The sequence below is a fragment of the Furipterus horrens genome, unplaced genomic scaffold, assembly GCF_987537825.1.
Source record: "Furipterus horrens unplaced genomic scaffold, mFurHor1.1.pri manual_scaffold_8, whole genome shotgun sequence".
NCBI lineage: Eukaryota > Metazoa > Chordata > Mammalia > Chiroptera > Furipteridae > Furipterus > Furipterus horrens.
In genome coordinates, this window is record NW_028327178.1 from 37,860,348 (window position 1) to 37,886,218 (window position 25,871).

At 39.6% G+C, this 25,871-nt stretch overlaps 1 protein-coding gene across 1 annotated transcript in view; it reads right to left on the bottom strand.

The window, feature by feature from the left end:
* Positions 1-4,053: 4,053 nt before the first annotated feature.
* Positions 4,054-25,871, bottom strand: part of TTC39C (tetratricopeptide repeat domain 39C) — a 103,538-nt gene continuing 81,720 nt past the window's right edge. Inside the window, exons 7-14 of the mRNA XM_090285713.1 lie at positions 20,539-20,632; positions 18,031-18,138; positions 15,236-15,345; positions 14,149-14,272; positions 8,350-8,447; positions 6,884-6,988; positions 5,376-5,414; positions 4,054-4,813 (exon numbers count right to left, since the gene is read on the bottom strand). Coding sequence (XP_090141839.1) covers positions 4,724-4,813; positions 5,376-5,414; positions 6,884-6,988; positions 8,350-8,447; positions 14,149-14,272; positions 15,236-15,345; positions 18,031-18,138; positions 20,539-20,632 — 768 coding nt within the window. The 3' untranslated portion in view covers positions 4,054-4,723. The remainder of the gene's footprint in view (positions 4,814-5,375; positions 5,415-6,883; positions 6,989-8,349; positions 8,448-14,148; positions 14,273-15,235; positions 15,346-18,030; positions 18,139-20,538; positions 20,633-25,871) is intronic.

Below are 25,871 nucleotides of genomic sequence, written 5' to 3' on the forward strand. Positions count from 1 at the left end.
GGGCGCCGAAAGGGACTGAGGCCGGGAGCCTGCGGGCCAGGGGGAGGCATTCTGCCGTGAGGAAACTGGTTTCCAAACTGCCAGGAGTCCAGGAGCAGATCAAGGCGACAGTCTCTCCGCTTTCGGTCACTCAGCCTAAAATAAGCGCTGAGTCGGAAGAGAAGAGAAATTAATTTAAGGCAGTGTTAGCCCTCCGCTACCTCCTGGCCACCACACACGAGCCCCCGCCCCATAATGTTACTCTCCGGTCACCTTTTGGAAAAATAATTTCTGACTTGGTGTACCCAAGAAACACTAGTATAAAGAGAATAATTATTACCAAGTGCCCACTGTTTGGCAGACAAGCTTCCTCTTGTCATGCAGATTACATTTGGAAAGTAAAGGAAAAATGCTTTTAGACTTTGTTGTGATGATAGGTTTCAAAATAGTACTTCATCACTGTCCCCAGCATCACTTTGGTAGTGTAAGTAAAAGTGAAGTGAAAGAGGCTATCGTGATTTCTGATGGTTTGGTTTATGTCTAACTATCAAAGGTGGAAAGAAACTGAGCTACGAAACACCCAGAAGTGCAAACATTAAACACTCCATTTATGGTCTTTTGGAATTAGACATTTAGGCTTGTGTGGCCCAACTTGGTTGGTCATTTTTAATACCTACTAGCTGTTAGGTACTGTGCAAAATACCTGTAACTCAGAAGGCAGGCCTCTACTCTTTCCACATTTCTTCACAGTTGGTTTTGTGCAAGTTCCTCTGAAATTCAAATTGTTAGTGAAACATTTAACCAGATTTTTTCAAACCACTATTTGTTGCTTTGATTTCTAGAACTCCTAATGACTTAAGGTGGCTTTACAATCTTCTTGCCCTTGTGTTCATCTCCCTTTCATTCACTAGGCATCTAAAGTGTGAATATACGAAACCACTGTTATCCACTGCTCCGCACCCCACCCCCAATCCTTACTTTATAGCAGTCTAAGGTTTGTGTTGTAACTTCGAGTAATTCCCATCTCATCTCACCATCTGCTTCCCATTTGCCTCTCTAGAGATTGGTCCTGAACACACATATCATCTCTATGCCTTTGCTCACCAGGTCCAAAGCCTGAGACATCCTTTTAGTCATCATCTCCACTTTACTGACTCCTTCTTCTCTTTTAAAACTCAGCTCAGGAATCTCCTGGTTTAGAAAGCCAATGGGTTAGAAGAATTTCCTCAGCGGCCCTATGTCATACACTCTATGTCTAAGCATAACCTGGCTACATGATTCTGTTTATGTTTAACTCTTCTCTCAGATTCACCAAATATTTACCAAAAGATGGTAACATAGAGTGATTCTTCTCTAATTAGGCCACCTGAATTAAAATTATCCTAGAAGCTTGTTAAAAGCTCTCAAAAGCCCTACCCAGAACCTACTGAATCAGAATCTCAGAAAGGAGCACTGTAAAACTAAAATTTGAGAACCACCGGCCTGTGGGAGAAAGTATAACCCAGAGCTCATCTGGGTTACAAGTGTGTTGCTTCTATTTCATACCCCAGTCAATGAGGAGCTAGGGCTCAGGCCCCTTACTAGTTTTCCCAAGGAGGCCAATTTTACACTGTACTGGGGAATTTTGGCACGTTAGTCTTTTATGGACCAACTTGCCATTCTCTTCTTGCTCCCCTTACTTTTTTTCTCTATTTCTTCTTCCTATCTTCCAATTCTCCTCCCTCAACATTATCTTCTTGGGATGGTTTGGGCTCAGTGACACTTTTTCTAGAAAATATAGCACCAACAGGATGTAAATAAATAAACAAATAAGAAAGACCAAATGGTACATATCACAACCTGTGTGAATGTGTATATTCCTAGCTACATAACCATATTTGAATATTTGCCACCACAATCTGCTGAAAGAAGCAATAAACCATTTAAGTTTACACAGAAAAGGAATGAACACACACCTGTTTGTGTGTATATTTTTAAAATAAGGTATGCACTGTCCTTTCGTTTTAGTTGGCAGAAATATAAAAGTACAAATTCTGTAAATAATTTACCTATACAATATGCAACAATAAATATTCTAATTTTCTGTGACATCTGAAATAATTCTTTACTCAAATACTTAATTATATGTGCTAAAATAAAGATACCTAACCCAATAAAAGGAAACGTTTAACTATATTAATCACAAAGGTGCATATTATTAGACCATGCCTCCATGCCTCCAAGTGTGTCAGATTACAAATGGGTCCAGAGTACATAAAATATACATTACAGATAGCTCTCATCATAGGCACAATGTATTACAAAAATATATTTGTAAATTAAAAGATCCATTTGAGAGCTTCCAAAATAGGAAAGGGGAAGGAGTGATGCCAAGATTAAAGAAGCACACATAGATACAAATAGTTTTGCTTATATTGTTATTTTCTTCATCAGCAAGGGGTAAAGAGCAATTTATACCAAACTAAGTTTCCAGGCAGATCACAGTAGTTCACAGATTGGGTAAGTCATGGTACACAGGCCAGATAACTGTTGTAACTACTCAGCTTAAAACACATACTCAGTAATCTAATGGTATAGTGTACTAGCACTGTGCTTTTATAAGTCTTCAGAATCACCATCTCTTCACCTTCTTCATGCTGTACCACCATGTTAAGACAGAAAAACCACAGGGGCTATTCTGCACCAAACCTAGGAGATACAGTTTATAAACAGACCTGTTCTTTTACTACTAAAGAAAAACTTACTGGATGGTGCTGTAAAGTCGTCTATTCTTTTAAGTGAACTGAACACAAATTTATGTGAAATACTGAAGTCTCTCTAGAGAAATAAACATTTTTAAAAGCAGTTAATGCAGGAACAATTTTTTTTAAATTATGAAGTACAGGTCTTTATGTAATCTTCTGAATAATAGTTCAAACAATATTTGAACTGAAAATTCAAGGGAACTCTGAAGCAAAAAATTCATGATTCATAAATGCTGCACAACCCTGAGAAGTTTGCCTCATATCCTACAGCCAAGAAGACAACAAAATGACAAAAGACGTATTTTAATGATTCATAATGTTCTTCCCTTCAGATTACACAAAACTAGGCACCCAGTCTTTTTAGACAACTCATTATTCTCTTCAGAAAGCATCTACTTGGCTTCTGAGTCTACTCTCTTTCTGAATGCAGGATAGCAGGCTTTTCTCTCTGGCTAATAAGTAAAATCCATGCAGGATTCACACCAGAAAGTCAAGTGAATAAACACTTGGGAAATGAGGAAACATGAAAATAGTTTAGACAAAGTCAGTGAAGAATAATAATTTCTTTCAAAGAAATTATTGTCCCCTCAAAAGCAGATTAAGTAGGTTAAACCTGCCAACATTCTAAATTGCTCCACTCATGTTTTATTTTGAAAAGTATTAAAGTGTTAACATTGCCTAAGATCATGCTTCAGCTAAAGGCTATGTAAATAAATGCCACCCCAAGAGGATACACTTCAGCTCAATATAAATTTTTTACAAATCTGACCTTAAGAGTGAACAAAGTTAGTCACCTAGTTATAGCAGAAACTCTTAAGTGACTGAGGTATTTTCATTCTTCAAAACCACAGGCGTGCAGTACTGGACAAAGATGTAAATTAAATGACAATTAAAATTAGCAACGAAGGATAAAAATAACTTTGAACCCCTTTTATAATATCAAGTAACCTGAGCTAAGGGGAAAATTATGAAATCCTGGCAAAAGATGGCCCAGCAAATCCTTCACCAGCAAATATTTGAGGCTAAAAAAAAAAACAAAAAACCCTATATTAATTCAAGAATAACCTTTTCAAGTAATATGTTAAAAGATTTTCAAAAGTTGGTAATTACACAATTTATCACAAAGAAAGGAAAACTCCTAAAATGTAGGCATTATTCACCTAGTTGTAGACTGGGCTTTCTAATAAATGAGCAAAAACAGTTACACCTTTGGTTATAAAACTATCCTCCATTTGCTTCTACTTGGTTGACTTTCAAAGGAAAAAAATCATTACTTCGAAACATTTTGTAAACAACTTGGAGATAAGTATTTTGAAGACACAACTCCAACTGAAGAACAATTGTTTTTTAATAAGGAAAACATGGAATTCTGGGTTATTAACATATATTTTTTACAATAAAAGAATATTTGCTTCATGGTCCAGAGACCTGCATTCTCTTCATTGCTCCACTGATAACAGGAATTAATCGGGATACGTCAATTAGCCTTCTGGTGCCTGAGTTTCATAGTCTGGACAATGGGGATAAAAATATCTGTGCCACATTATTCACAGGGGTAGTTTGAGGGCAAAGTAAAACACTAGAAGCACTTTTTATTTGTTTCAAAACACAATATAAATGCTATGTCATGATACTGTTAGTAATTTTACAGGTACCTCTTAGTGTTACCCTGTCAGATGTGTGCTTAAGGTAGGTGTTCCTACAAGATCATAGGTTGAATATTTAGCTTGATTTTATTTTAAAAATAATAAATCACAAAACTAAAATGTTTGAACAAGGTCACTTAACCCTCTCCCCAGGTTGTTAGTTATAATTACTATTATCATCATTATTATTACTTTTTAGCTAGATCTTTACTATGTCAGCGTAACTGGGAAATGTGTCCCTGGCACAGGTGGTTTTCAAAAGAAAAGCCGATCTTCACATGAGCTGTGTCCTCTGCTTTGATTTTAAAGTGCAGAACCCAGGTGGGAAGAGACAGAGCGGGAACTCCGGGTCTGTCACTGAGGAACCAACTCCCTCAGAGAGGCCAGAGCGGCATGGATGCGGACATGCAATCTGTTTTCAAAGTCGTAGCCAGAGAAATCCTCCTGTAAGACCAAAGAAAGATACTTATGCACTCTCTGAGCTTAGCTTTCTGAAATACTGCAGTTTGAAGCACACTAAGTTCTGTACCTCCCAAAGGATATCCCTCACGTTCCCATTAATGGCTTTACATCCAATTGATATTTTCCTTTCTTCTCAAACATTAAACTCTGTGTTCATTTTTTAAATGTCAACTGAATGTTGTTAATGCTGTCTTTGTAAAATTTCCCTCATGTGACTCCTGGCACAGTAGTCTTTGTTTGTGCTTAATGTAAGTTGCTTTTAGAAATTTTTAATTCAAGAACGCAGTTATGAAATAAAAAAAGTTATTTCCTACTCACATAAGAAGAGTGTTTATAAGATAGAATGAACAATTTCACAGGAGTGCTTAATGATATCTGTAATTTCTCTTAAAACTCAAGTGCTCGCTGAGTCAATTACTATCACTTTTCCTTTTCAGAAATATCCATCAGAACAATCATTTCACAAAAATTTCTTGAATTTGGACTCAAGAGCATGCTACAGAGGATAAGGGCCCCTGGGTAGAGGGAGATTCAGTATTTTTACCTTTGCTTGAAGAAGTAAAGTTCTGCCTCTTGCTACAGTCTATGAAGGTAAAAACAAAAACAAAAAAACCTCTTTATTACCTATATTTATACTCAAGCAAAAAACATTATAATAGGATATGTTAATTAAAACAATTCATAGTAGTCACAGAAGTGAGTCAACTGCTCATTAAAGACTCAATTTTTCTTTAATATAATAAGTTTACATCAAGAAATTACAATAAATATTTTTCAGAATCATCACTATAATTCTATAAATGACAACAACTTATAAGAGCTATAATAGTGCAGGTTAAGATATCACTAAATGGCCTAAAATTGGCGATAATTAAAAGGTTTATTTGAAGTTGGTAAGCTATCTCCTTACATATTTAAGGGTTATACTACAATCCATTGATTTAGCTTAACTTTTACAAAGTCCACGTATTTGAAAACTGAGTTGAATTTACTAAAAATTAGAATTTTACAAAGCCAATATTATGTAATTGAGCTTCCCAAAGAAGGTACCAAGCAAATCCAGCACACTTATTGAAATCCTATTTTTTTCTAAAACCTGCCCCATTATGTATACATCTTTTTTTTATTATGTATATCGTCGTCGGCAGCCGTCCGTCTCGAGAGACGATGGTGTAGCTTCTTAAGAGTCCATCTGCACCGCCGAGAATGGCTGTGCAGTCCGACTCGGGAGTGACATGGTATCTGTCTCCTCCCGTGCGATGACGCTGAAGCTACAGAGCCTGAGCAGGGTGATATGGAGGGTCTGCTGTTGCCCATGCAGCAGACCCCCCCCCCTCTTCGCAGCTGAAGGGTCCAAGGGAAAGACGGAGTCAATACAGCTTGGCTTCAGGTGCGCCGCAGGAGTTGCCGGTGTTGACTACAACGTCAAACCGCCTTAGGGACTCCCGCTCCGGATTTTCTGTCGGGGTTTACTCCCTTAGCCTTTCCCCTGAAGAGGTATGCCGCAAGGCAGCGGAGGTTTTTTGGAGTCAGAGTTTTCCTTCTCTGATTATGTATAGATCTTTATAGTAATTATCAACTTAAACGTATTAAGATATTCTAAAATTTTTTAAGTAATCATATACATCATCCTCATTTATTCTCACTACCGTCTTTATTAAATTGGCAAGTAAGTGTTTTTTATCCTGTTTACAGATCATGAAGAAGGCAGGTGGCTAAGTAACCTCGCCAGTGTCACACACTAAAGTCAACAGCAGAGCTAGGATCATGATGAAGTTCTTAGGAATAAACCACACTACATCATATCATTCCATTCTAAAAATGGCAGTATTTTCCCTCAAACAATATTTTGTCCAAAAATGTAATTCTAGAGAAGAAATTATCTCCTAAACAGGTAAGATTAGTAGCTTCTCAGATTTATCCTATATGAAATAAAAAAATTTAAAAACAACACTGTTTAATCAATTTATTTTAAAAGAAGGCTGCTTTGTGACCACTCATGAGCACATTTTGGGTGACGAACTTTATTTAAGGAAATACGTAACATCTTACCTCTGGTTTGTCTAATAGAAGACAGCCAAGTTCATAGCAAGCATATGGCTGAATATATAAATTATGCTGACGACACAACTCGTCTTTAACAGCTCGCTGAAAGAACTGAAAGTGAGACAAATGGCATTGGAGTTAACGGATTTCCCTAATTAGGCTCATTTTCCTACTTAAGGCTCATCGCATCTTCAGGACGCAAGATCCCTCATCTAATTTCTGTATCTATATCAGATTTCCTCCTCATCCTGCATCTTTATTCCTTCCCCTCCATCCTCACCCATATTTTAGAAGTTATTTGCAAGCTTGTCTGGTGAGCTTCCCCCAGAAAATGTTACCCACCAACTAGCCCCATCTGTCCTGCTTATTTTCCAGTTGACACACTAGCCTCTACAGGTTTTATGGCTGAGAACATCTATCTGTCTCTAAGTCAGAACATCCCACATTATTATTTAAAACAGAAAGCATACAAGCCAAAAACCATCTCTTTTTTAAAACTTTTAAAAATTTTATTTACTTTAGAGAGAGGAAGAGAGATAAAGATATATATATTTAGAGAGAGAGAAATATATATGGAGAGAGAGAGTGAGAGAGAGATCATTTTGTTGTTCTACTTATTTATGCATTCACTGGCCAATTCTTGTATGTACTCTGACTGGGGATCGAACCTGCAACCTTGGTGTATTGGGAAAAATACTCTAACCAACTGAGTAGCTAGCCAGGGCCCAAGAACCATCTACTGACATATGTCTTGACTGTATCTAGCTGATATTTAAGCATATGATAAAAAAACAAGTTATTTAAAGCTATGTAATAACTATTATACCCCACACTGAAATATTATTTATATAAATTTAAAATTATAATACAAGTACATCAACACTCCAGGATTTAAAAGCCAATGACTCTTATTATTGTACATGAACTCTCAAAGAGTATTCAACATAACACTGGGATATACTTCAGAAAAACCAACTTAAAAAAAAGAAAGAAAAAGAAAATCTCAGAAAAGTCCCTCTAATTCTATTTGAAAATAATGAATGGCTCTTTTTCATAGAATATACTAAAAAAACAATTTTCAGTCACACATCAGTAATCTGTAGTTAGAGACAGGAAAAGTGAACACACACCGACACATGAAAAATACACTGTAGTATTTATCCAACTGCGAGATGTCACTCTGCTCACTCAAAACTGTTTTCATATTTCCTCCTCCTCCAACGGTGACTGTCACCATTGGTAAAAAGCTAGTACCAGACAAATGAAGGCTGTATGTAAAGAAGTACTGGGGAGCCTGAAGTTACATTAAAAACTGGTATTCACCATCATCAACTTCTAACATAAAGTAGGTAAAGCTCACATTGCTGTGGGAGGCTTGGTTTTGTTTAGTGCCCATTAATTTCTCTTATTCACAAGCACATCTATAGGTTTTCAGTTTACTTTTCTGAGCCATGACCACATTAACAGTTTACCTGAACAGCATCTTCTGAGTTCCCCAGACATTTGTGTATGGCACCGAGAAGCAAATACTTTAATCCAACGACAGATGAGTCATCTACTTCATGGCAAGCTTAAAGGGAAGTGAAAAGAGCATGAAGGAAATACACTCACTTAAAGCATATTTCATTGTTTACACTTATTCAGCTCAAAATTATTCCCCCTGAAAATCAAAAGGTTCTCCTTCCTCAACTGTTAGTGAATACCCTTGGTCAAAGAAAGGCAAAGATATAAACTTCAGAGGGCCAAGACGACTCAAAAATTGCATAACATGATTACCATGTGAAAGAAGACAATCTGAAAAGGCTACATTCTATATGGATGCAACTATGTGACATTCTGGGAAAGGCAAAACTGTGGAGAGAGTAAAAAGATCTGCGGTTGCCAGAGGTTGGGAGGGAGGGAGGGAGGGAGGGAGAAAGAGGTGGAACTCAGGATTTTTTGAGCAGTGCAACTATTCTGTACGATATGCCATTACACATTTGTCAAATCTCATAGAATGCACAACACAAAGAGTGAATCCAATGTAAAATTATTAATTGTGGGTGATAATGATGAATCAGTATTGGTTCATCAGTTATAACTGGTGGGGAATTACTGATGGTTGGGAGGCAGTATGTATGGGGGAGGGGAAGCTTATGTGAGTATCTGCACAATTTTGCTGTAAATCTAAAACTGCCCTAAAATAAAGTCTATTGATAATTTTTAAATTGCATCATATTAATTTCATAAACCATGCAATGGGCACCTTTACAGGTTTGTATGGGTGCTGCCTTAGTCACTGAGTAGGGAATCTTGCCATCTACTGTGGAGGATGCAAACATGCGTGGATAAGAATAGGGAAGTTTTCCAAGAAAATGAGAAAAGTAGAAATTGAAAACATAGTGGAGAAAAGGAAACATAAAGGAGGAAATTAATTGTATTTCTATGAACCAATAAGTATACCGAAATTTGGTAATATTTTATAAATATATACATACATACAATATACATACATACACATACATGGGTGAGTGCTTATATGTCTGTGTACATATATGCATTGCCCTGGCTGGTTTAGCTCAGTGGATTGAGCGTCGGCCTGCGAGCTAAGTGTCGCTGGTTCGATCTTCCAGTCAGGGTACATCAGAGAAGGAAAACTCTGACTCCAAAAAACCTCCGCTGCCTTGCGGCATACCTCTTCAGGGGAAAGGCTAAGGGAGTAAACCCCGACAGAAAATCCGGAGCCGGAGTCCCTAAGGCGGTTTGACGTTGTAGTCAACACCGGCAACTCCTGCGGCGCACCTGAAGCCAAGCTGTATTGAATCCGTCTTTCCCTTGGACCCTTCAGCTGCGAAGAGAGGGGGGGTCTACTGCATGGGCAACAGCAGACCCTCCATATTACCCTGCCCAGGCTCTGTAGCTTCAGCGTCATCGCAAGATGTCGATTCAACACGGGAGGAGACAGATACCGTGTCACTCCCGAGTCGGACTGCACAACCATTCTCGGCGGTGCAGATAGACTCTTAAGAAGCTACACCATCGTCTCTCGAGACGGACGGCTGCCGACGACGACATATATGCATACATACAATTAACTGGAAGGCATTAGAAGAGTTGGATAGAGTAGCAGGAAGCAAATGTTAACAATAGAATCTGACCCTATAGAAGCAGGAGCTGCCTCGAAAGACTGGGCTAGGAATACCTCCATATAAAAAGTACTCAAATGTCCTTACCACAGTCATATTAAAGAAAGTGGAATGCAATTCATGCACTCATTCACTGAATATTTATTGAGCACCTACAATGTGCTAGAAAGTTCTAGATGCTTGAAATGCAAAAGTAACAAAACAGAAAAAATTCCTGCCCTTAAGAAACAAACCTTTTGTGGAGAAGATAGACAATATAAAAAAAATAGGTAAAATATATATGTTAAAGAAGTGTTAGTGCTAAGGTAAAAAATAAAGCGAGGAAGAGAGATGAGGGTATGCATGCGTGTCAGAAAGGCAATGCATGCATGTCAGAAAGGCACAGTTCAAGCCTCACTGAAAAGGTAACATTTGCATAAAGACCTAAAGGAAATGAGTAAAGGAGCCATGTGGACATTTGAAAGAGCATTTGCAGGCAGGAAAAAGAGACAGTGCAAAGGCACCGAGGCCAGCTTGTGCCTGTTGTGTTCAAGAACAGTAAGGAGTATGACTGGAGCCTGGTAAGCAAGAAAGCTGAGCAGTGAGAGGCAATGGAATTGGAGGTGATGTGTGTGTACAGACTGCTGGGCATTGTAGACCACTGAATGAACTTGGGCTTTTACACGTGGTTCTAAAACTGTGAAATTATGTGAGATGACTTAGTTTAATAGGATCACTCTGCATGCTAAGAACACACAGGCACATCTTTAAAGTGGAAGTATGCAGTGGAATGGTGGGGGGGGGGGCCCATAAATGGAACCAAAAGACAGAGACTTAAGAATCCAACTAGCTCTGCTGATGAGGAGGTTACAGACAGGGACTTGGAAGCAATGAATGCACCTGTGTGGGCTTGGTGAAAAGAGCTTAATAAAGGCATACACTACCAGTTTTTTTCTGAAACTTAGCTTTTCCCTACAAAGATCTTCACTGTCCTCTATATGGTGGAATCAATTTTGAATCATTACTGCTTAACACTGGGGAATGGCATAATCTAATCAACAGATCTTAAAAGTAGGCAAACTTTTAATAAAGATATTAAAGCACTATCTCAATTTTGCTCTCTCTCCATGACCACATCTTTGTTATTTATTTGATATTCAGAGAATATTCAGTCACATTAAGTGATCATCGTTCTTGTGCCTGCCAATCACTGCCCATTTTATATTTGCAGTTTGTTTGAATTATTAAATACACGATCCTGCACTTATTTAACATTCTTTATTGTTCCTTTGAGTTAGATATCGGTAGATATTCTAGACTTGCATCAAGAACTAGGGATCGGTTTAAAGTTATGCATATCTTCTTAAATGGACACAACAGAGCTTGTACACCTGAGAAATTTTTGTTTCCTTTCAGAGTCCCTGAGGAAGGTTATAAGCCTACTATAATTTCAGGACTTCTGCAAACAACTTCTTTTGGAGTTGCATTATTTTGATCTCCGGAATATCAACACTGAGAAAAGTTTTGAGCTTTGAGGGTGGCATCTACTGGGAAGTCTGATGAAAAAGTATGTCATACAATGGATAATGCTGTATCTGATCAAAAACAAGTATGAGTGTAGAGAAAGTTGACAAATTTTCTATAGTGACTAAAAACTATGTATTTTTGAATATGTTTAAAATATTAATACTAAATCTCTCTTGAAAAAGGGCTGTGGGAGACAGGCAGGTGTGGTTTGAAAGACTTTGATGACTGTTGTGTGGAACCCCACCCAAAAATGGGAACTTGGGTCTTAACCAGCAGGTTTCTTATCTTTCATGCTTGCTATGAATCCCACCCTCTGGGAGATTTTAAAGATAGAATAGAAATACAAAGAGGCTTTTAAGGAAAAGGGAACCCACTCTGCTTTTCTCTGTATAGCCTCAAATCCTTGTCAGTCTTCGGCAGCCGTCCCTCTCGAGAGACGATGGTGTAGCTTCTTAAGAGTCTATCTGCACCGCCGAGAATGGCTGTGCAGTCCGACTCGGGAGTGACACGGTATCTGTCTCCTCCCGTGTTGAATCGACATCTTGCGATGACGCTGGAGTGTCCTCTCCAGTGAAGCTGAAGCTACAGAGCCTGGGCAGGGTGATATGGAGGGTCTGCTGTTGCCCATGCAGCAGACCCCCCCTCTCTTCGCAGCTGAAGGGTCCAAGGGAAAGACGGAGTCAATACAGCTTGGCTTCAGGTGCACTGAAGGAGTTGCCGGTGTTGACTACAACGTCAAACCGCCTTAGGGACTCCGGCTCCGGATTTTCTGTCGGGGTTTACTCCCTTAGCCTTTCCCCTGAAGAGGTATGCCGCAAGGCAGCGGAGGTTTTTTTGGAGTCAGAGTTTTCCTTCTCTGATGTGCCCTGACTGGAAGATCGAACCAGCGACACTTAGCTCGCAGGCCGACGCTCAATCCACTGAGCCAAACCAGCCAGGGTTAATCCTTGTCAGTAGAATGTGAAAAACAGAACGATTAAGTAAGAGGAAATGTTTTTGACCTTGTGTAAAATACCTGGGTGTTTCAACCCTGTATTGATCTGCATTTCCCTTTCACTCCCTACCATTTGGGGAAGGGCTGCATGATTTTCTTATGCATTTCTGGGTGTGGAAAGTAGATAAAAACTTGGCTAATAAAGAAACGGGGCAAGTTCCCTCAGAGAAAACACCTCCCTTCCATCCTCAGATGGAGTGTCTGAGTAGTTTCTTCATCCACTCCAAGGGACCCAGAGTCTCTCTCAAAGGCCAGCATATATGTGAATAAGAACACATTTCCAAAGATAATTACTCTGTGAAACCATCTTTTTGGATGCTAAGTGTCTGTATCTTAACACAGCAGTCTCATCTTGTAACCATCCTTCCAGCTGCAGGATGTAGCACCTTCCCGCTCCCGGGGGGGGATGGGGGAGGCAGCTGTGTGGGGGAAGCTGGAAGCCTTGCTGCTCCCTGTGCAGTCCTCAGAGCAGCAGCATCTACACTTGGTCCTGCGGGAGCTGGCAAGTCCTCTTGACTGCTCGGAAGTTTGGGTCACTTATCATAAAATGGGCATGACAATACTGTCTGCCTTTCCCACTGCCTCGGGCTGCAGTGTGAAACAAACTATGTAATTTGCCAAGCTTGTAATATCATTCAAATGTCTGCATTAAACCTTCAGGAGAAATGTCACAGGAGTTCTTTAATAACCAATAATGCATTATTTTACTTAAGGATTTAGTTTATTCTGTGAACTTTTCCTACAACTATAATAAAAATGATTTTATGAAGGTTATATTACCATAATCTATGAACTTGGGTTTTTTACTCTATGTATCAAAAATGTAGGCTTCTAATTATATTCTTAGGTTATTTACTCAAGAGAAATGAGCATGTAATGTCCAAACAAAAAACTAGTTCAGTTATGCTGGTAGCAGTATCACTTACGATAGCTAAAAAGCCAGAGGCAAACCGAGTGTCCGTGAAGAGGAGGAGAATCAGTAGACAAACTGTGGTATAAGCAGAGCCATATAATGGAGCATGACTCGGCAAGCAAGAGGTACGAACTGCTGACACAGGCTACACCCTGGATCAAGCTTATGGGTTATAACAAGCAAAGCCAAGCACTAAAACGTACAGCTGTCTGGCCCCACCTATGAGAAGTTTAAGGACAGGCGAAAGGAACCTGTGGAGAGAGAACTCAGAGCAGCGGTTGGCCAGGGCGGAGACCAGCTGGGAGGGGCACAAGGGAGATCTCAGGGGTGGCAGAAATGTTCTGTATTTTGATTGTGCTGGTGGATGCTGCGGTATATGTGTTTGTTAAAACTCACTGAACCGTACAGTTAAAACCCATGCAAATTAATGAATGTGAATCAAACCTGTAAGAAACTGAGGGCCTTTGTTGAGAAAAACATGCTTCCAGCCACCCCCACGGCTGCAACATGAATACAATCAGTGTGCGCACACATGCTGCCAACGACACAGGCACTTCTGAACACCCGAGCGCCACCCATGCCTGCCACCAGAGTGACTGAGTGCTCTCCATCACTGCGCCATTTAGCCAAGAATGACATATTTGTACTCTGAATCAATCGTATCAATGAGAAACTGAAGAAAGCAGCGTTGAAAACACAAGCTGATGTGTACAGTTTTGTGGGGTTTTTTTACCTTGACTCATTCTCTGCAGGTTGGGGAAGGAGCAGTTGGGAAGGGCTTTCCACAAGTACAAGACTTCCAGGGACGCCAGCACGCACAGCGCTTTGGTCGGCGCTTGTTTCCGAAATCTCTCTGCCTGCAAGTAGGTAGCATGATTAGGCTACATTTTTCTTAAAAAAACAAATTCAAACAAGAAATATGCTTTGGAGATGTTTAACAGTACACAATTCATATTTAACATGAACAACCCCCTCCCACAGAGCTAAAAATGAAACATTTTCTATAAAAAATACTTTCACATTTTTAATAGACTGGTGCATATGCCTTTCACACTCATTATTCAACTCAATCTATTATCATGACTCAGGATTAATTCTGAAAACTTTGGGGTAAAACTAGACTCATTTCAGTTTAAACCAAAGGGATTTATAAAAGCTGGGTGACAACAGCTCAATGGCTCTTTAATTTTCTACCAACCTGCAGTTTTCTCAGTGGCTTTCCACATTACAATCTCATTTATACTCAAACTAAGTCACTAACTGCTCATTCAATAAAAATTTGTAACATTAAAATCATAGAATATTTAGGATACGTCAAGTTGTTGTGTAACCTATGGTAATTCAGCTAAATTTTATTCTTAAAAGTATAGGATAAATTAGGGAGATTGTCCCTACAGCCCTGGGACTCTCCGTTGGTAAATTTGATGCATTCTCTATATTGAGAAGCAACAGTCTGTATAGGGCCTGCCAATCTGTACTCTTCTGAAACTACCTCACTCTTTGCATGGGTGCTTTCCCTCTTCAGATACGCTCATCAGCTCTGTAGGGCCTGTAATATATCTATTCATGCAAATAAATAAATAAAACCCAAAAAACCAAAAACCCACCACCACCTGTTTTAATTATCTGCAGCAAAACAAGCACTTTCCATTCAGAGCAGAAGTACAACCAAGGGGGTCAATTCTCTGCAGTGGTGAACTGTATTTTGCACAGCAAGTAAGTTGCTACCTTTAAATATGATTTCCTGAAAGCTGCCTACGGTGGTGCTGGTTCCAATGCCCAGTATAAATAATACCCCAGATCCACAGGCCCCAACGTACCTTTTTCACTGAGAACTGTTCAATCTGATTGTTTTTCCTTTTGAAGAGTTTCTGCACTTCTTTAAAGACAATCTGTGCCCCCTGCACATCACCAGTGGCCCCCTGACAAACTAAGAAACCATCATTATATTCCTTATGTATTTGAGGGAAACGCCACTAAAGGTTCCCTAGCTTGGTGATAGTTGGAAATGTTACCAACGAAAAAATGGGAGCACCATGCCCATCATTCTTCCACCGATTGAACAACTGTTTTCCAGGCGCTCAGTGCCCAGAGCTTCATGGGACATGTGGGCAGGCCACGGTCTTAGTCCTTTTGCTGGGGAGATGTCTTGTACACAACAAAATCACAGTGTGCATTTCAGGGGCAGTTCATATGCTCAGAAACTAGAATAAAAAGGAAACTAAGAAAAAGCAAGGAGCCAACAGGATCATCAGATCTTCATGGGAGAAGAAGACCTCTGTGCCTGGAAAGGAAGTCATGAAAACCTTACATATGTTCATCAGCACCTACCACTTGCAAGCCACCAGCGTGACATGCAGGTGTTAGCAGCCTGAAGAAATGTAAATTTCAGTACCAGAGATAAGATGCACCCACAGCCTCACAGCTACAAGTTATAAAGTGATAAGAGTCTTTAGAGTACGAGAACCAAAGTGATTTTGGGAAAGCTCAGAAAGAGAAGGGATCATTTCTCTTTGGAGTGATCAGCAAAGCTTTGAGGACCTAATTGTCAAGCTCAGCCTCAGAGATGATAAGATTTTGAAAGTCTGCACACTATCCGCATCCCACCCCAAGCCCCAGGCAAAGCCTTAAAAAATGAATGAAATTCTGATACATGTTACAGCATAGATGAACTCTAACAACCTGCTAAGTGAAATAAGCCAGACACAAAACACAAATACTGTGATTCCACTTATAAGAGGTACATAAGAACAGTCAAATTCAGAGACAGAAAGTGGAATGGTGGTTGCCGGGGGCTGGAAAGAAAGGAGAATGGAGAGTTATTGTTGAATGGGTATAGAGTTTCAGTTTGGGATGATAACAAAGTTCTGTAGGTACACAGTGGTGATGGTTGCATAAAAAAACATGGATGTACTTAAGGTCACTGCACTGTACACTGAAAAAATGTCAAAAATGGTTAAATAGATTTTATGTTTACATATATTTTACCACGATTAAAAAAAAAAACAAAAAACAGCACAGGTGATGAAGCCCATGGTGGCAGTTTTTCTGGTCCCTGAATGGCCATCCTCTCTAGCCCTACCTGTCGGTATGTACCTGATGACAGCCAGCTCAAATGGCAGCTCCCGCAATATGCCTTCTCTGATTGCTTGACAGTGATCATTTCCTTCCCCACGCACTGTAATGGAACTATTCACACGTATCTTATCATCGGCACACAATCCCCTTGTAGAGGCAGAGACTAGAGTCCTCCATACTTTATCATCTCCTACAACTGGTAAAACCCTGGGATTTTCAACCTTTGGAGAATAAATGCTTCTCTTTATAGCCACAATGGACATTTTTTTTTTTTTTCATGTTCCATGCTCAACAAGATTAAAATAAAACTGCTGCCCAAAATTGATGACATGACCCAGTTACACCTTAATAAGTGCTGGGTTGTTGTGCAGGCCTTGCTTACTTGGCTCATCTACTCCTCAACGTGCTGGGCCCATGGAAGCCACTCAATAAATAGCTGCTACTTTCATCTGTGATGCATGAAAATTCTATAAAACAACCCTTAAAATGTGAGGCACAGTATACTATCCAGCGTATTGAAAATAGTCTTATTCAAATATAAGCTTCAGAGCTATATGAAAACGCATGTCCTGCTGGACTGCAGTAAGGACTTTGGGTATGAGGGGAATTCATCCTGATTGCTAATGAACTTCAGCTTTAGAATATCCAGTATATACAATTGGCCACTGCTAGTTGTACCTTATTTTAATAATCAGTTAAGGGGATGGAATCAAAGGAGATGTTTTGCTAAATCCAAATATTCAGAGAAATAAAAAGATATTTTACATGTTTGGAGTAATCTTGAATTTTAAGTAAAAGAATCACTTATATGGCTGTATATGGAGAATTCATTGTCAGAGGCAGAAAATGGACAACTACCACATGGGTTTCTTTAATTCCCACCTCTGTAATTCTATACTTCACAATGGCACTTATGCATCTCAGGGTGCAGACAACCCTTTTGTCCACCAGGTGGCAGCACATCTTTAACTATCTCACAGAATGGCAAAAAGCTAAGAATCCTCACATCCATAATCAGAAATTACAGCTGTTTCTGCTATAAGGATGTGCAGTGCTGAAATACCTTGTGTTCTGCAAAATCACACTGTAAATACAACAGAGTGAACAGGTAAAACAAGACTGGAGCAGACTACTCGAAATTTATGCGACTTGGTAAGTAAAGATACCTAACAGTCTTAACAAAGATATAAACACAATTAAAAAGACATGTTAAAAACATACTTTAGAAAATAAAGCAGAGGGGTAAGGATAGGTTGAGGCTGCTTAGGGCAAAATGCACAAAAGCAGGGAAAACCTTCCAATGAGCATTTCCAATACAGAGCATGTGACCTAACCAGCCCAGAGAGGGACTGAGGGGAAGGGTGTATTTGCTGAAATGGTCAGTGCACACTGTATTGTGCTGCTATTTACTTGGTAGCACAAAACATTAAAGTGCTGGGCAGAACAGAGGAAGAACACAGGTTCTGCCTCCTCCCGCCATTATTTTCCCATCTGCTGACACGTGCGAGCTAACTCACAACAGAAGCAGTCTACTTACCTGCAGTTAAATAGGCATAATAGCACTGGGACCACCTGGACTCGTTTTTTAGCCTCTCAAAGGAATCAAATGCATCCTTGAAATTAAGCTCTATCATGCTGCACCAACCTACGAAAGAAATATTTTCAGTGTACAACCTTCAAGGAATGCGGTGAGCTTCATTGCCCACCTCTAAGCTACAAATCTCTAATCCTGTTCTCTTCTCCTGTGAGCGTTGTAGTACGCTACATGAAAACTTTAAAAAAAATTATTTTCTGTTAAATATTTTTAATGTGCCATTTTGATTAAGATGAGGCACTTCTAATTTCACAATTTCTCAGTATAAAATAAAGTGATGTAAAAATTTCTATTAAAACACTCCCAGTGTTGCCTACAGTTGTAAAATTAAACCAAGCACAGTAGTACTTGTCCAAGAGTAGGCAGAGGCACAGAAAAAGCAATGCCATTAGCTTATACAGAGAGTGACTACCTCAAAAAGTCTCCAAGCACTCACTTGCTCATTAGTGATTACTATTAATTCTCAAACCGTTGTGAGAAGCAGAGAGCAAGTAGTCTGCAAGTTGGTAGTGGAGCTGAGAAAAGACCCCATCTTTTCCAGATCTAAACACCATTGAACTGGCATTCTGGTAAGGAATAGTGGCAAGGAAAATGTAAGGAATTTTATCCCCATTGTTTTAACAGCATTGCCCACTGAGCCCCTTCCTGTAGCCAAGCCCTGTGTCAGGCACTGATGCAATTCTCTTTAATCCTACTATAGCCTTGCAAAGATGGCTGATGGTGTGCTCACTTTACCAAGGAGAAAACCTAAGGCATGGAGTTCCTTGTTCAATGCCATACAGCTACCAAGAGGGAAGATGTGAGGACTGAAGGCCAACCCTCTTTCTTGTCCACATTATTGGCCTCCATACAAAAAAAAATTCTGGTATCGGGCACATCAGGAAGCAGTTGTGCCATCCTGGACCTGCCATGTGTACTATGGGGAAGAGGCAGACCAAAATTCAGTGCCAAATTCTATGGGATAGGATATTTTAGAGTAAAAAGTGGGGCTGATTATTTCATCTTGTAATGGAAATCAGAGTAAGATTTGAATTAAATACCAACTAGACGCTAAAGATAGCACTGAACATGAAGAAGCAACCTGAGTTCTGATTTTGCTACTTTTCTCCAGTGTGTTAAGCTTCTGAAGTTGGATTCAATGATCTCTAAGTTTCCTTCAGCTCTGCCACAGGCCTTCAAATGGTGCATGAAAAAGGCCACCAAAATAGGTCTTATCATTCAAGTTCTTTGAAACACATTCCAGCCTATGTAACGGCTCCCAGCAGAGTTTGGATTGCATAAATATACATTTTGCGCTTTATTATACTTCATCTCCACTCTCAAAATACACAAGGCATTTAAAATATAATATCGCTTACTGGGAAACTCCGAATCTTTTAGTTTGACTTTTCTTTAGAAAGATTGAGGAAGACAAGTATGTCTACAGAAGGCAAGTGGCAGGCATCACAGGGTCCTGACCTGACAGGTGTCAGTTCGGTGCTCTCCATTTCTTCTTCCATCTCTCTGCAGATGGCTCTTTGAATCCTAATTTCCTCTGTAATTCCCATCACTACCTCAACTTTTCTTCATTCCCTGTCTATGAGATATAGGATGTGACCTGGTAGTAATGCTCCAAAATTCTAAAAAGTATGAACCCTTTATTAAACATTTAAAGTTGTATTTATGCTTCTTAGCAACTGCTACATAAAAGGATACGGAATTACTAATGTAACAGGACAGCAGAATTTCAGTTCAGTCAACAAAATAATCAGAGCAACAACTTTGGGGAAGGAGGAGGAAATCTTAAGCAAATAAATATTTCCAAGTCTGTTTATAAATTCATCTCCAGGATGGGAGAAGCCAAAGGAAGCAGCTAACATGTATGGAGGGCCTTCTGCATGCCAGGCACCCTGACTGATACTCATCCATGTTATTTAATGTAAACCTCAATTGCTACGAGTCAAGCCACCTTAACTCCAGTGACCGTTACCAGGGTGTACTAAGCTTGTCCAAGTCCCCGAGCTAGCTGGTAGAGAGCTGGGACTGGAATCCACATGCCAAGCTCTCTCCTATGCTACATTTTTCTTCTCAGGTAAACATTGGTGGGACGGAGAAGAAAATAGTTTTGAATTCTCATGTGCAGTTGAATAAGGTATTTATAAATGGTTTCAGACAACTAATTTAACACTGAATAACACTGATAACACCTATTATCCTAAATCCAAAATGTTATAAATTATAAATAATGAAGTCACCGAGATAAACGTTACTTGTACTATGATAACAAAGTCCTATTCTTACAAAAAGGCAGCGAGCATTTTACAGATACAAACGAAATAGCATTAATGATGGAAAAGTGCACAAGAATGCATGAATACTTGCATGACAAGAAGCTGGACATAAGCTGAATGCATTAACACTTGCATTCATACAGTTGTATGACAAGAACCTGGACAGACATTTCATACTTACCAATTTCATACAGACAGACATGCTGGATTTCCCTCTGATCTACTGCAAGTTCCAAAGCAGTATGGAAGGAAGTCAAGGCACTGTTGATTTGACACTGAGGAAAGAATGAAAATAAAGTTACTGGCTAACGTCTGACACTAACATTATAATTTCATAATTCAAAGCCTCCTTTTTCTTAATAGTCATTTAAAACCGACTGAGCAGTATAGAAGAGAGTAATTTAAAGATTCCTGGGAAAACCCTGCCATTTGCCCCACACAGTTATGAGCACAGAATCCTTCTGTTCAGTCAGGAAATCCAACCAGTGAGGACTCAGCTCAGGCCCGCCTTCTCCGACAGCCCTCCCTGCGGCTTGTGCAACGATCCTGCTGTACTGTAACATTTGCTAATCTAGCTCCTTGTGACCAGATAAGCTGTACAGGCACAGGGACCATATTTCCTCTTCCTGTGTGCACCCACCGGGACTGGGAAGACTCCTGGTCAGTACTGAGTGACTCCCCAAGGCCACTCCCTCAGTCCAGCTGTCCGCACTCTCCCCCTCTGAAACCCGCTCGCTCTCAGCCAGACAACTGGTATTATAGTTTGGTTCTACCCCTTAGAATGCTGTTCTCCGGTGGCTTCTGGCTCTCACATCTCTCCCAAGGCTTAAGAAATTCTCTGAGGGTCCAGATTATACTTCTGACTTTTGCATTTATCTAGCACTGTCTAGAACCCAAGACACTTTTCAATGTCTGTTCTACTTATTCCTGATTAAATACATTGTGTTTCCACTAAAGATCTCTTTCAACATCTGTCAACCTGATGCCACCAGCACCTGATCAGAGCACCTACAAGACATCGCCAGGATAAAAGGGGTTAGATTAAATCCTAAACACAGTGATGACAGGTGTTAAGTGCCATGCCTCAATCATAAATATAAATCCTAAATGCCGAGAGCTGACACAGCCTGCTCTCCATAACACATGCCGAGGAGCATGACCTTCCTGCTCTGCTGGTGCCTGCACGGCTCCCCCTTCCTGGCACACCCCTTCTCTCCGCACCTCCCTCTGCTGCCCTCCCTGACTCCTTTTCCAAAGCCCCACCACCCATCCTCCCCAAAAGCAGCCAGGCAGGAACATGGAGGGTCTTGGAAAAGGGGCTGCCAGCTTCCCTTGGAACCAGCTCCTACCACATTCCTCCTTTAGTGACGCATGGTTGCTGCAGGAGGCCTCTTGAACACAATACACCTCAGGGATGAGTCAGCCAGCAGATCTGCAGGACAGTCTGTGACTCAGGAACACTGTAAGCCAAGTGACTCATTAGCCAAGGCCATGGCTGGCGCACTAACTGTCCATGCTCCATAGGAACACTTGGCGCCATTGTCAGGAAGATTCTGACGGTAGCATTCAACTCTTTCCAACCAGCCATGAATGCTGACAGGAGACACAAGTTGCTGCATCACTAATTCCTGTTCTCAAGTAGCTTAACATACAGTGGAAGGGAATGCACAGGAATGTAAGAGGCCCACAACTCTGAAGTCAGACATGCATGCAGGTTGTAAGCACAAGGCTAAGATACCAGAGAGGTGAAAAATCAGTCTTTTATGAAGAGCATATGTGTGTAGAGAGAAAGAGCTGGACTCATCACAGTCATCTCTAATTTTCCCCTTTCTGGATCAACAATTCTTTTTCTGTATCATACATGCAGTAAATTTAGTATATTTACAAAGAACAACAGTGTTAGCGATGGTCCATTTCATGTATTTCCCCAGTTCACTAACATAATGACATTCAACTATCACACACAGGATATTTCTGAATGGGCCATCACTGCCAAGCTGTCCACAGCTAGGGTTTATTGTATGACTGTAAAATGACACAATACCCATCAGAAGACAGGTAACAAATTACTCAGGTGAACATTTATTTTGGGGGCAACTGCTATGTGCTTAGGATGGTACTAAGCTCTGGAGAGTCAAAGAAAGACTAGTCAAAACAATATTTCAATGCAAGTCAAGTAAAAAGAAACAAAGTAATACTTGTATCAATATCCTTTCTCTTCTCTTAAAAATTGTCAGACAGACATGTATCAGATCCGTTTTCAGATGAAGAAACTGAAGTTCAAAAAGGGTTAAGGTCAACAAGCTAACAATTGACTAGTATTCAAACTCTCTGATTTCCCCCAGAGTGTGCTTTTTTTTCCTTAGGGAGAGTGTATGGAGGTGTGATTAAGGATCTTGAAATGAGCATAGTATTCTGGATTACCCAGGTGGGCCTTGTATTCAATCACAAGTGTCCTTATAAAAAGGGAGGCAGAGAGAGTCGACACACATAGAAGAGGAAGCAATGTGACTACAGAGGCACAGATTGGAGTGATGTGGCCACAAGCCCAGGAATGCAGGCAGCCACCAGTGGTTTCCAAAGGCAAGGAAAAGAGTCTCCCTAGAGCCTCCAGAGGGAGTACTGCTCTGCCAACACCTTGATTTCAACACTGTGCAACTGATTTTGGACTTCTGGCCTCCAGACCTATGAGAAAGTAAAGTCCTATTGTTTAAGCCACCAAATTTGTGGTAATTTGTTACATAGCCTTAGAAAATTAATATGGTATATTTCTTTAAAATTAAGAAGAAATTAGCATGCTTTATCTGTTATAAGCACTCTAATAGAAATAGAAAGTACTGAGATTTTTTTTTTTTTTTTTTTGGTTTTTCAATTACAGTTGTCCCCTTTTCCCCTAATTTCTCTCCCCCACCCAACCCACCCCCTCTCCCGCAATCATATCCCTCCCCGTTGTCCATGTCCATGAGTCTTTTATATGACTGAGACTATTTTTGAATCTTAATGACATTATCCCCAGAACAAACATAATTCCAAAATTAATTCTAGTTCTATTCTGATCACTCATTGAGGAATCAAAATGAACAATTATTAAAACAGTGGAAACGTTTTCCCTTATTTTTCACCAACATAATTAAAAATAAAAATGATCGTGGGAGTTTTTAAAAAAAATACTCACGACCCAGCAGAGAAAGGGGAATTATCCTCAATTTGATACTCATTTCCAGTTTAATTTTTTAAAGAACTATATATACCCTGGCCCGCTGATAATACAGAAAACAGGCTAGTATGAAAAAGCCATGAAGCCAAGCATTAGGCAGTAAGTACCATATAATATATACTTGTGTCTTGTGAATTACACACTGACACACTGTGTCACAAAAACTACCTAAGGCTTCAGTTTCCTAACTGGTAAAACGAGAACATGCTGGCTAGTTTTATCTGCTTCCAGAGTAAACCATAAAGAACAAAAGCACAAATTGTTGCCAAATTCAGTGGAGCATATTTACTGACAAATTAAAATCAGCATAACTGATAGCTACTGCATTGTTACTATAGAGATGAAGCACATTTCTGTCTTGATAGGTGTCCTCTTAGGCATTTTATACACTTGTGGCAACTGTAAAGGGATTTGCTTCTGCTGTTACTTTCTAAGTGGATGCTGCTGGTGTGTAAGAAAACTTTGGGTTTTTGCTAATTGATTTTGCATATGTCATATTATTACACTCTTATGAATTCTTATAATTGATTTAGTTTTTGTCTTGCATTTTCCAGGGAGATAGTAAAATCATTTGTAAATAACAGCAGCTATTTTATATTTTTAAAGTAATTTACGAGAGACAACTAATTGGCTAGGACCACCAGTTAAAATATGGAATATTAGCCAGCACAGCATGCAACCTTGCTTCATTCCTACCTTTAATGAGAATGTTCTAAAGTTGCACCATTAAATAGTTTCTTACACATTTTTAGTAAATGCCATTTTTACTAAGTTGAAAGAGTTCCTTTCTATTTCTAATAAGCTAATAGTTGGTCTAGTGTTTTAAAGCACATTCTACAAAATGCTACTTGGACATCCATTGATAGAAATGTATGGCTTTTTATCCATTGCTTCCTCTATGTAGCGAATAATAGAAATACATTTCCTGAGTCTGAACCATGCTTACCTTTTTGGAATTAGTGCTACTAAGTCATAATACAACCTTCAAAAATAATTATTGGATTTAATTTGCTAATATTTATAATTTCTATATTTAGAATGAAGTAGACATATACTTTTTCCTTTAGTACCCACTTCTATGAGTATAGTATCAGGTAATGTCAGAATTTGCTGACTTGTAGAAAACATTCCCATATTTCCTATGCTCTAGAATTATGTAAATAACTAGTTCACTATAAAGCCATATGATTCAATGGAATAATTCATTAAAAATGTTTAAATGACAGTACTTTTTCTTTTAACAGCACATACTATAACAAAGAATATTAAATTTTAGTCAACAGTACCAGATTTCAGCACCAGACTCCATAAGCAACACAATTGTGAACTTTCAGAAATAATTTGATGTTTATACCCTTAAGGGATGTTGACTGAAATTTGGGCACATGAGCAGGAAGCAGCAAGAGATGGACAAGGAATGGCCCATGAGCCTGGAGGAAAACAGGTAGCGCAAGATCTCCCCAGGAGAGAGACAAGGAAATGAGCCACACTGAACAGAAATCCACACAGAAGCAAATTAGTCTCCTTAGAAATACAGTTGAGGTGGACAGTGTATTTAAAGAGAATGTTGGGTAAATGCAAAAAGAATATAAGAAAAGGACTCTGAAACTTCTAATAAATAAAATTCCATATATAAGAAAGGAACTACCCAATGTGAATAACATGAGGCTGGATCACAATGAATACTGTGTTACTGCTGATTACACATGCAAATTGCAGATTAGTAAATTACACAGAGATTTCTATGTGGGATGTTTTATGAATCTCCGTTTGTCTTTTCATGTTCTGTACAAATTTCTGACATAAGAACTGCCCTTGAGCCTGTTGTGAGTGACTAGAAGATATAGATCTTCAACTGGTGAGTATAGTCAGTACTCTACTCTAGCAATAGGTAAACAGTAGTTATTTCTGGAATACAAAAGTTTTATCTGTCCGTTGATGTACTTACAGTATTTTACCATGTTCCCAACTGAAAATACAATATTCAGACATAACACGGTAGTTGAAAATGTATGTTCTGATGATGAGCCTTTTAAGAATGCTGCCTTAACAAGTCTGTTCTGGTCTCATCATCATCATCATAAAACCAGACATGTGGTTCTCTTATCACGTGGCATGTAAGATGAGAAAAATCTTGGTGGCTCCATCGGACAACCCATGTGCTTTGCTGAGGGCCATATGACTGTTAGAGATGGCGGTGCTGAAATTGTACCTGTTTGTTCCGACACCGCAGCCAACACTCCTCGCCGCCCAGCTCCTCTGCCTCTCCATTCTACAGCGGCCCCCCTCCCTCAGGT